This window comes from Elaeis guineensis, chromosome 4, assembly GCF_000442705.2.
Source record: "Elaeis guineensis isolate ETL-2024a chromosome 4, EG11, whole genome shotgun sequence".
Lineage (NCBI taxonomy): Eukaryota > Viridiplantae > Streptophyta > Magnoliopsida > Arecales > Arecaceae > Elaeis > Elaeis guineensis.
Genome location: NC_025996.2, coordinates 12,356,560 through 12,368,182, shown reverse-complemented (window position 1 = coordinate 12,368,182; position 11,623 = coordinate 12,356,560). Strand labels below are relative to the sequence as shown.

The 11,623-nt window shown below is 38.0% G+C and overlaps 1 protein-coding gene across 1 annotated transcript; it reads right to left on the bottom strand.

The window, feature by feature from the left end:
- Positions 1-356: 356 nt before the first annotated feature.
- Positions 357-6,997, bottom strand: LOC105043859 (uncharacterized). Its single transcript, XM_010921586.4, has 9 exons — positions 6,490-6,997; positions 6,107-6,258; positions 4,598-4,693; positions 4,443-4,505; positions 1,871-1,939; positions 1,657-1,759; positions 1,494-1,565; positions 885-973; positions 357-753 (listed from the first exon to the last, which is right to left on the bottom strand). Exons 1-9 carry the CDS (start codon positions 6,854-6,856, stop codon positions 601-603), a joined length of 1,164 nt encoding a protein of 387 aa, XP_010919888.1. The 5' UTR covers positions 6,857-6,997; the 3' UTR covers positions 357-600.
- Positions 6,998-11,623: the final 4,626 nt, after the last annotated feature.

The window sequence follows — 11,623 nt, the reverse complement described above, 5'->3', positions numbered from 1 at the left end:
ATAGAGGTGCTGAAATCCCCCACCGCTCTCTTTCCTATGCACCGTACCGTCCCTTCGGTGCAACCGTGCCAAAGAGGCACATAGAAAGAAGGTTTTCGCAGTGGTTTCCTATGGACTTTGAAACTAAGGTAACCCTAGTCTTGTGCTACTTAAACAGTGGAAGTGCAATTCCTCCAATGAACTCGGCCTTTAAGACCAAGAATGAATCTCTCCCTAACCAATTCTCTGCTGATTGAAGCTGTCACGCTGAGATGGTTAGCAGACAATCTGATACACATAAGGTGTAAACTAAGAAAGACTCTTCAATGGAGAATTTAGAATCTGTAACTGGGAGGGGAGGAAACGAAAGAACATGGTTTTGGCAACCTAAAAGACATATAGACCTGCGTAATATAAGACAGTGAGCATCCCTTTTGCATTCGATATAGTATCAATGCACAAAATAAATTGCCTAGGTGATTACATTTTTTACAGTATTACAGCTCCTTGTTGCATAATGCGTAGCCGTTCCACCATAAAGTTCTGGCCCCTGATTGTTGTGTTAGTTCAAGCCAAAGCATCTCTTCTTTCTTGCAAACATTGATGAATATCCAACCAGCTTTATGATTTATTTAAATTCTCAGCTTCCACCCTCACTTGATGGATTCTTTGGCGCAGCTTACGCCTGTGGTCATGAATTTTACAAAGTCCATGTCCCAATACCACAGCGGAGTAGATCCCATGTGTGATCATAGGAGCAAGGATATTATCCGTCTACAAACATCAGAAGATAAGTATAAATTTATATTTTTCCATATTGTGGCAGTGGTCCCTGCAAATGAGACACTTTCTATGTTTTGATAAGAAAAAAGAAAATAAGACATTTAAATGAGGTGCTAGAATACCTGAATCCATTCAAAACCAAGGTAGAGAGCCAGTAGTCCTTCCAAAAGAGGAGAATATATCTTCCTCATTTGTCTCTTTTCATACCAAGCTGCATAACAAAAATTATGCAGGCCACAGAGATTTAGCTTCGTGTATGTTGCAGTTTATGTGGAATTGCATTCAACAATACTGAAGTAACAGAGTTAAGCAGGCTAAGGTGAAGCCATGCATAAGGTGCAGCCGTTGCCAACCAAGCAACCAAGTGGAAAGTGTATATAAGATATATATAATCTAGTTGTTTATAAATGAAAGCAGCCATTTGTTTGCATGCAGATTTTCTTTTATGTGAAATCCAAGAATGCTATGCCGATTCATAGTCAGCAACTCTTTGTTTATGGGCCGGTGTTAACAGCAAAAAAATAAGTTGCTCCCCACTTGACAATTTTAGCTTATATTTTGGCTAATTACATACTAAATATATTAACAATCGAGACATGAAATGCACTGGAAACACAACCACCTATTGCTTATTGGATATATTTTTCCATCAATTTTTCAGCATAGTTCAAAGATAGGTGATTTATGATGCATATTTCTATGCACAACCACTGGGATTCTAGTTCACTGACCTGCAAAAAGCTTCTTAAGGTCTTCACGGCCAGAACGAGACTGGAATACCGGTGCAACGACATATGTAGGGTCTGAAGCAATATGTGAAATACATGATTTATAATATAGGGGATGAGACAATAGCTGTGGTTGCATAAAAAGGAAAAGTGGAGGCAGACGTACCTTTTGGAGCAGTTGCAACATAGTAAAGTGATCCCGTAAGGGCGGCTGTGATAACAGCTGCAAATGCCTGAGCGAATGGGACAAAGAGAGGCAGCATGCCGGTCTACAATGATTTGGGACATTAGAATTTTACAAAGCATCTAGTTCAGAAGTCGCATCTGAAATAATGATGTGTATAGTGTTACAGGTATTGCCAACAAAACTAGCTGCTTACCAGAGATGCGATTCCACGTGCATCTTTCATGAGTTCAGTGCTCTTTAAGAACATATCAGCCAACGCCCCCTGTAGCAGTGCATGAATTAGATAAGGAAAAAAAAAAGATTATAAGGAGATGAGAAAAGTGTAGACAAAAATGAAAATGGTGGCCTTTAGGATTGGATATTTTGTAGCCAGATGGGAATAAGATTTCACCAGTTGAACTCACTTGATAGGGGGATAGATTAAAGAGGAAATATGTGTCTGACTTTACCCTATGGTTGTATTAGCATGGTATAGGAAATGGTTGAATTCTTGTACAACAGCATTAAGCAGCATGAACGTTATCTCGAAAAAATCTCTTGTTCCATCCATGTCTGCTTCCTTTATGTAAGACTGGACTCAGTAGATATTCATCTACTTAAGGCACACAAACACTCATTAGAAAGTTAACTTTATCTACCTACTGAATTAAATTAAACTTGTCTCATGTTAGGACATCCCATTGGTATTATATATAGAAAACTTATAATCATTTTGAAAATAGAGAATAAGGATGAATTTGGATTTAACATAATTCATCATAGCTTATCGCCCGTATCCTATCCAATTGTGCCTATGCTGTCAGTGTTTATTCCTCTCCCGGTCTGAAACATCTTTAGCCCTTGCTTCATTCTTCATCTTTAGCAGATACACCAATCTTCAATGTTGGATTTCTTCATCTTTAGCAGATAGACCAATCACAATTATGCTCTCTTCGGTAATTTCTTTCCTATCCTTTTGGTTGATAAGAACTCCATTTCCCATTAGATGTAGCATCTCGATCAACAATTGCAGGGGTGGCAGTAAGATGCATCCACCATTTGCTATAGCCATGTGTCCCCCCTCCACATGCTACAAGAGCAGCACACCTCCACATCTTCATCTCCATGGCTACAATGAAGGGAACAAAGCAGCCAACTGAGCTCTGAGCTATGGAGCCCTGAACATTATGTGTAATTGACGGTTCCTTCCTAATGCTCTGTTCCAGCTTGCTGTGGCTGATGCACAGACATCAGCAATTTAAGATTGTAATGGGGCTCTTGGCCTCCTTTACTGAACCAAAGAAAAGAAAGGGAAAGGATAAATCATCAATTGATGCCGTATGGAACTTACATAAAGTGACGCCCATTGACAGCAAGCCCCTGCTCAGATTATACTGTAAGTCCCCATCGTAGGCTTCCTTATGTGCCATATAAGATTCAGTATTTCACATGTAACTTATTCAATGAATCAGTTTGCTATTCTTTATCCACTGTCATTCTCTTACAACTTTTCCAGCATCTTTAAGGGACTATTAGCTCTCTCCTCTTCCATTTGCATTATTAAGGCTGGCAAGCTAGCAATCCTGGTGATTAGTGTTCCACTGGTTTCTACATCTTGTGTCGATCAATAATTTCTAGGAAGGGTTCAAGTTCAAGGATCTGTTAATGAGTCATATGTGGTGTATTTTAGGTTGCTCAAAATTAGCTTGTGTATGTAAATCAAATCCTATGAGATGTAGAATAATACCAGATTGGTTCAAAACAATTATTTAGAAAACAGTATAATTTAGCCATGACCTGAACTTCATTTTCACCATGGCAATAACTAATATCAACTGACAAGAAAGGAAAAAGTATTTTGAAAGGAAGCCACCATGGATTGGCTTGGCACCATTACATTTCCATTTCTACCAAGTATAAGACCCATCTTGTTGGCATTTGCATGCATATACGGATTCCATGACTACAGTGAAACAGCTCCATTTTAACTCTCGACTTTATCTCGATAAAAGCATTTTTCCATGTGCTAAAGTTTCAATTTCAGGTTTTGTTTTTTCTCTGATTAGTTTTTCATTTTCAGAAATATATTCTCATTGAATTTGTATTTAAATTATTTTACCTGAAATTGAAACATTTCAATTAAAATGCAATTGAAACCAATGCATGGGCCAGCTGGAGTTTTGTTAAAACTGTTTCAATTGTGGTTTTGGTTTCATTTTTAGACTATTCATCCCAAAACAATTATGCTATTATAATTTGGATTTCCAGAAGTCTAACACCATTCATTGGACACAAAACTTTCAATATGTTATAAAAAATCTGCTTGAGCTCATTTATTAACAAACTAAATGTATGAGCTTGTTGCACAACGAGATCAAAGCATTGCAGTGTGCAGAGGATGGTCAAATTTGTGTATATTCCAAAAGAGGACAGATAGTATCATGCAAACTTATTCCTGTTCAACGTTTTAAGATATCACTGCAGGTTTAACTCTGTAGTGTGCTTGGAGCCAGCTATACATCTTCTTAAAATGGTCTTCCATACAGAACCACCCAATTTTATGGTGCAAGAAGGAAAGAATATCCTCAAGAGATATGCATCATCATTTGCAAACTATAATATTTTGTGACTAAATAGTTTCACTAATTCAGGTATATCAATATAGTAACAATCATTATGATATTATTTTGTGGGACTAAATATTATGAAAAAAGAATTTATTGTTTTGTTGGTAGAAAGAAGAATATAGTTTTAAACAGACCACATTATTTCTCACCAGACCTTACCTGAACAGCAGCACGATAGAAAAGTTCCTCCCCTACTGAGCTTGCAGTAACAACGAGTATGAACTGCAAAAAGCCCAAAAATAACAGATTATGTTAGTCATCACTTGACACGATATCAGAAGAATATATGTAGACAAGCAAATGTTAGTAAATACCTGCCATGGTGACATGCCATAGAAGAAACTCCGGAGCTCCTCATCCTCCACATCTCTAATGGCACGAGCCTGGGGTGAGTGCTTGACCACCTCATCCTGTGTAAAGCTTGTCAGTTAACATCATAATAATGAACTTGTTTGCCTTTTTTGTATTTTAGCATCTTAATTTTCCACCAAATAACATAGATTCCCAATTAGCCTTAAGATTTCAAGCGATGAAGCTGAGGACATGAGACAATTACTGCTATTTCAAGAATATGAGCTCATGGGGTTCCGAGTTGTATAGAAATATCCTATCTCTTTAACTTTATTATCAGTTTGTACTGTTGATTGTCCCAGATTGAAACTGTAGAAGGTTGTTGTCAAATGGAGGAGTGATTTCAGAACAGAGAAGGAACTAAATAGAAAGCCTAATTCAACCTTGGCCCTCGTCTCCTTTGACCACAGCAATCGATAAGAACATATACTTGACAACCATTGAGGATTAGTGGCAAAAGTTTGTCTGAGGTACTGTTTAAAAGAAAGACTAATCAGACAAGACAAGAAAGAGTAGGCAAGGTATGAAAGAAAACCTTGACAGTTGTTATGGATAGAGGTTTATTAGTTCATGTTCCACAAATATGCCTATTTAAGATTATTGCAATGCAATTCTTGGAGACAGTTAAACAATTGCATTCCCATTCAAGACTTATTCAAGTGCTATAAGTAACATTCTCAGGGCTTGTTTGGATAGTTGGGCCAAAATCTCCTGGGATTCATGACCCAACTGCCCAAAGTATTGGATTATAAACTAGCTTGACTGATGTTTTCAAGCATCCAGGACCACTTTTTGAGTGGGTTGGCCCGAATCCAATAGGGAGAAAAAAATGACCTACTAGGTGATTTTTTTTCTCCCTATGGGATTCCGGCCAACCTACTCAAAAGGTAGCTCTGGATGCTTGAAAAAATAGGTTTAGCTAGCTTGTAATCCAATACTTGTGGTGGTTGGGCTACGAATCTCATGAGATTTTGGGCCCAACCATCCAAACAGACCAGACACAATTAAACTATTGCATTCCTGCTTAAGACTATTTGAGTGCTACGAGTAACATTCTTAGAGACAATTAAACTATGGTTTTAAAGCAGTAACAGATTCTCAAACATATTAGAATAGGAATTTCAAACTAAGCCATCAAAGGTCAGATGCATATTGGAATAGGCCCAATTGTTGGAAACGAATAGGAACTCAATTATAGGAAGACATACTAAATTAGGTAGCATGACTTTGTGTACAAAACTCCACAAAGAAAGAAATAGTGGAATTAACCATCCAAGTCCGGTCCCAACTGCACAACTACAGTTTTAAGAATTTTAATTCGGCAGGCATTAGCATCTACACCTAACTCTTGTATGGCAAGTAGCATAGTTGGAGCTACAATTCTAATTTGAAACTTGAATTACCAATTCCAAATAATAACAAATAAAACAGAGTAACACATAATAAGAGAAAAAAAAAAAATGAAAGCGTACATCTAAGATGAAGAGCAGAGCCATGATTGGTGGAGCCGCATATCCCAATCCCTCCACAATAGCTTTTAGCGACGGATGGAATCCTCCCGTGCAATCCACTCCTGTAATCGAACATATAAACTTCCCCGCCAGCGCCATAGCCCCATATATCCCTGATTTTTTTAACATAAAAAAATCAGGATTTTCCCTTTTATTTTGAATTACCATGTCATTTAATTCGAACTACAAGAAATTACTCTCTAATTACAAGCATAATATTTTTTGTGCTGTGACAAACAATTAAACTTAAAAAATCCAGAAATTAGTATAACATATGTTTAGAAAGGAATCACCAACTTGAGAGTTTCCAAACTTAGCAAGAAAAAGGATGAGACAAGACTCACCGATCCCAAAGCTGAGTCTTAAGACGGCTCCGAGGTTCTCCCAAGCCCGGAACTCGGTATCCCCGCCACCGAAGCTCCGATCGACGACCGTGGTCGCCATCGTTGTGGAGGAGGAGGAAGGGGAGGCCGAAGTGGAGACCTCCATCGCGGGGCCACCGGCAGCGAACCCCCTCCGGCGGGGCTCCCCGCCGCTCCCCTCCGCCGAAGCCTTAATCCTCGTCCGACCGATCCCCTTCCGCGGCCAGAAGCCCAGGCCGGCGCCCGGGGAAGAAGAACAGGAACAAGAAGAAGGGGAAGGAGGAGACGAGGCGGCGGAAGAGGAGGAGAGAAGGGACAAAGCTCGAGGAGAAACGCAGCGAAGCTCCATAGAGAGAGAGAGATCGATCCTGGGAAAAGAGAGTACTAGGGAGTGGAGATTTTTTTTATATTATATACAATGAAAGCATCCGGGGACGAGATCAACGGAGGGCTTTGGTTTGCTGTTTAACGCGAGCCTGTTCGCGGGAGAGGACCTCCGTTCGTTTCTCCCGCGCTTTATCATCCGACACTGGTGATGGGACCCACTCAGGGCCTAACAATCGAGAAGGGGGGGCCTTCCATGAGCCGTTTCTGTGGACGTGGCTTGGTTGCGGGCGGAAAATTTTATGTTGTGGGCACCGACTGACTGGATGAGTGCTGGCTGAAGCCTAGTCCACGGCTGGTATTCACCGTGGTCGCTGGATGGCATGGCCTCTCATCCAACGCAATTTTTCTGACTGGGATGGACCATTGTTCTATCCATTAAAGACAAATCCGTTGCAGGGGAGTAAAAAAGAAAAAAAAGGTGAAAAGTTATCATTGTTAATTTAGATTCTTCATAATTGTTTCTTTAATTTAATTGCACACTCTTGAAGAATAAATAGTAAAAGTTATGAATAATGTTTCCTGAATCCTTGAGGGAAAAAAAAATATTGGCACCAGATCTATGATCTATTGTCAATTAGCCAACCAATCAATGCTGCAGCGTTGCTTGAAAACCGGCACAAGGAGGAGAAATTATTGCTTACAACCTATCATTCAAAAAAAAAAAAAATCTATTTAAACCAGCAAAAAAATATTAGCTACCTAACCATCATTAATAGTGATTTTTTTTTTATTCAAATTTTTAACCAAACTTAGATAACAATGAATATTTTTTCTAATAATAAATAATATATTGACTTTTCATTAGACGGCCTAAGATACATATGATAGATGAGTCCAACCAATAACTTTTCCACAGGCAGACCCGGCCAACATGGCCACTGCATTATCACATCTGTGGAATCTAATAAGCATATCTTCTTTATGCTGCTCCGTGTCTTCTTTGGACGGCCGGTCCCGATAATCTTCAACCTTAGGATGAGGTTTCCGTCCACAGGAATTCCCTGGGCCAATGGGTATTTACCACGTAGGATAGAGATAACGGGAGAATCAGGCATCGCAGATAAGCCACGCTGGCAGCTACGGCCGAAAAGATTCTGGCGATAGTCAGAAAAGGCCGTCCTGTTCACCTTAAGTCAGAGCCCACGGAGTTAGGTAGGCCTGATCCATCCCTGCGACGCCTTAGCCCATTAGAAAGGGAAAGTATGCCGAGCGTTAATGGACACTGTTTAAGTGCGGACGTGGCCACGATTAACCGGACGACCCATCCGATTTTTCGGCAGGAATCCCGGTTCTTTTATTGTAAGGGGAACTTAATGCCGGGTCCTTAATTTTACGGGCTCTAACACAGATTTTTCTCCTTTTTTCGAGGGGGAAGAAGATAAAGGAGGGTTTAAATCAAGTTATACAAGTTTCAACTACTATATAGGGTCCTCGATATAAATTGCATCCGGTATAATTGTAATCGCGAGAGCTCGATTAGATAAATGGGCTAAACTTATGTGCTAAATAGTTTAAGGTGTTTAGGACAGCAAATTCTAAATAGGGCCATTCATCCTCGTCCAAATATTTATCTGCTACTTATAAATAAAAAATTATTAATTAGATCAGATCCACAAACTCAATAGTAAATCAATTCGACTATAAAGCAACACATGGGCATGCATGCATCGCTCAATTTCCTTTACCTTTCTATTTTCTCTCAATCTTCATGCGTTGGTTTGTAGTTGAATTGGTCCACAATCTGATCCAACCAATAATTTCTCTTTGCATAAATAATAAAAATTATAATTATTGGTGTAGAATAAAAGTTTCATCCTATTCCATACAAGTGCTATTGCTTTGCCCCAAAAAAACACACACAAAAAAAAGCAGAAAAAAGAAAAAAATGCTTTGCCCATTCTAGAAACTAGATTTGTATTTGACCTATCAAGGGACTTCTATATTGCTACATGCAATAATAATCTATCTAATAAATGGTGCTACGAGAGAGTTCAATTTAAATAAAAATTCACGTGCAGTCTGAATATTTTCTACATAAGTTTTAGGCTCTAGTTCATACCCCAGCCGAGTAATCGTGATTCAAAAAAAAAAAAATTTTGATGAACCATATATGGTTAGAAAAAATACACAGCTCCATCTAATTGGATCACATAACCATCAATTTATAATACATATTTAATATTTACAGTTCTACTTTTTCATTTAAAATTTTGAATAACGAAAATATCTCTCTTTTTCTGAGAAACTTACATCCTATGGCGATATTATGATATCCTGCGATGAAATTATGACTTTCTAGCCTGCACAAAATGTCATAATTTCAACACAAGATGTCATAATTTTGATAGAGATATTTTATCATTTAAAAATTTTATAAATTTTTCAAAGATGAAAACACTCTTTCCTCTTTATATCCTATAAAATATTATAACATCACGTGCTGGAAGTTATAATTTCATCACGGAATGTCATAATTTTGATAAGGATATTTTAATCATTTAAAAATTTTTTAAATTTTTTAATAATAAAATATATTTTTCTCTTTATAATATCTATGAAAAAATTATGATATTTTGTGCAGGAAATCATAATTTGACCATAGGATGTCATAATTTTTTTAAAAGAAGAAGAGCATTTTTGTTATTCAAAAGATATTAAATGCACGTTAAAAAGTGGTGACTATATGGTCCAATCAGATGGGATGGTTTATTTTTCAACATCATATGCGGTGTGTTGCAGCTAATCCCTAGTTGTGCCCGTTGTCGGAGAAGAATATCTACAAAAAAGGTCCACATTGATCAGAGTTGTGTCCGACGGAAATCCTCTGATACTTAAGTCAATGGAGAGTAGTGAACAGTAGATAAATTTTTAGAAAGACAGACTATCAGCCTAGAAGTATCTCACAAATGCTGTTCGTTTACCTCCCTTTTATAAATAATCTGCTAGTAACCATTTGTAACGGATAGACACGTGGATCCCGCTTGTTCCGACACTATGTGATTATGGGATGAGTAGTTAAGGCCTTCTAATGATCATGGTGTGTGACCGTTATACGCTTTCTACGCTGGTGGTTTCTGATATGTCGACTTTATATCGGTAATCTGAATGTACCGACTGTATGTTGGCAATCGTAGAAATCCGAATGACTATCGATCGATGACTCTGTTATACCGATTAGCCATCGGTTATGAAGTCGGTCGAGTCGCCATAGTTGAATTATATTTATCAAGTTGAGAATAGTCGACTGTTGGTTGGCTTATTGATTGATAGTCGGTGATCTGTGCTTATTAGATCGATTGAAAGTTAAGTGATGTGTTGTAATTGAGACGGAACTCATTCTGTGATGTAGCTTTGATGGTTCATTGTCCATAACTGATAGATATTCGATCAGCCGACTGTAAATCAAAGAAGCAGACTGAATTATCCCAACAGTTGCCCTCCACTCTCAAGCCTAAGGTGGCCAGACATGTGGATTGGCACATAGCTTGACGCGCTGGATGAAGGGAGTTGTCACGTGTTATCTCAAATCCTGATTTGACTGTAGACATTAATGATTTCTTCAAAAAATAAAGAGTCTCCAACCATTTTGTTGCTTCGATAACCATGAGATCATCATTGGGATGTCGATTCGAGAAGATAGTTTGGCGTTGAAAAATCTGATCAATTTGATTCTGACTAGTCAATTTCGACCATCTGTCCCAGTGTTATCGGCTCTCAACTGTTCATGTAGATAGAAGTGAGGTGGTATGATCTGGCGGTAGGTGTGTCGAACCATCCGATCAATGATCAATTTTAATGTAGCCATGTGTCAAAATCTAGGGTGATTTTGATTTGAGCAAATTTATCCCGACCGTTGATGGGCCATATATATATAATGTCATTTTTATTTAGATTTTCTACTGCATTCTGATAGTTTGAAAGTTCTTTTTATAGGTACTGAGGTTTCAGTTGAGTTCCAAATCGAGAGCCAAGTTTTTTAGGTCTTTCTTTAGCCTTCAGGTTAGGCTCCTTCATTCTTTTTTCTTTTGCTTTTTCAATTTTTCACTATTTTTATATTAAAAATTATGTCCTAAAATCAATCGTGTGATGATTGAGTTCATCTTTGTATATAAATTATTGATTAATGAATAATAGTTATTCTGATATTTTTCATCATAAAGTTACATCTTTCTTGAACTCTTGTGCTGTGATGAAGTCCTTAAAATCATATTAGTATACGATAAAGAGAATATTTATTGTATAGTTCTTAAACATATTTGCGATCAAATGATATGTCATTAAAGGATGATGACGTTTATCAAGTGGAGGTCGTTGTGTACCATATAGGTTGGTTGTCCTCTTAACCAAGAAGTGTGGGATACAGATGAGATGTAGGAGTACATCGTCACGGAATAAGTACCTTACCTGCTGAGCGTTCTGCAGTCAAGAACTGCTTGCGAAGCATATGGGTATAAGTATCCTTCAGACCTGAGATCACTATAGTGACCTGCAAGCAACTCACTGTACTTTGGTGCTGGACTATCTAGATTTCTAATGCAGCGACGGAAGGCTACTGGGTACAGTCAAGTACTTACAAAGTTTATGTGTGGATCAAGATGAGATTGATCCCTCCAGATTATTGGAGTTGATATATTGCTGTATTTCAATTTAATAAAATTTTGATCAGGATAATTCATAAGATGGATTGAAAAGTTTGAAATACAATATGGATGAAGCAATCTCGGTTGAC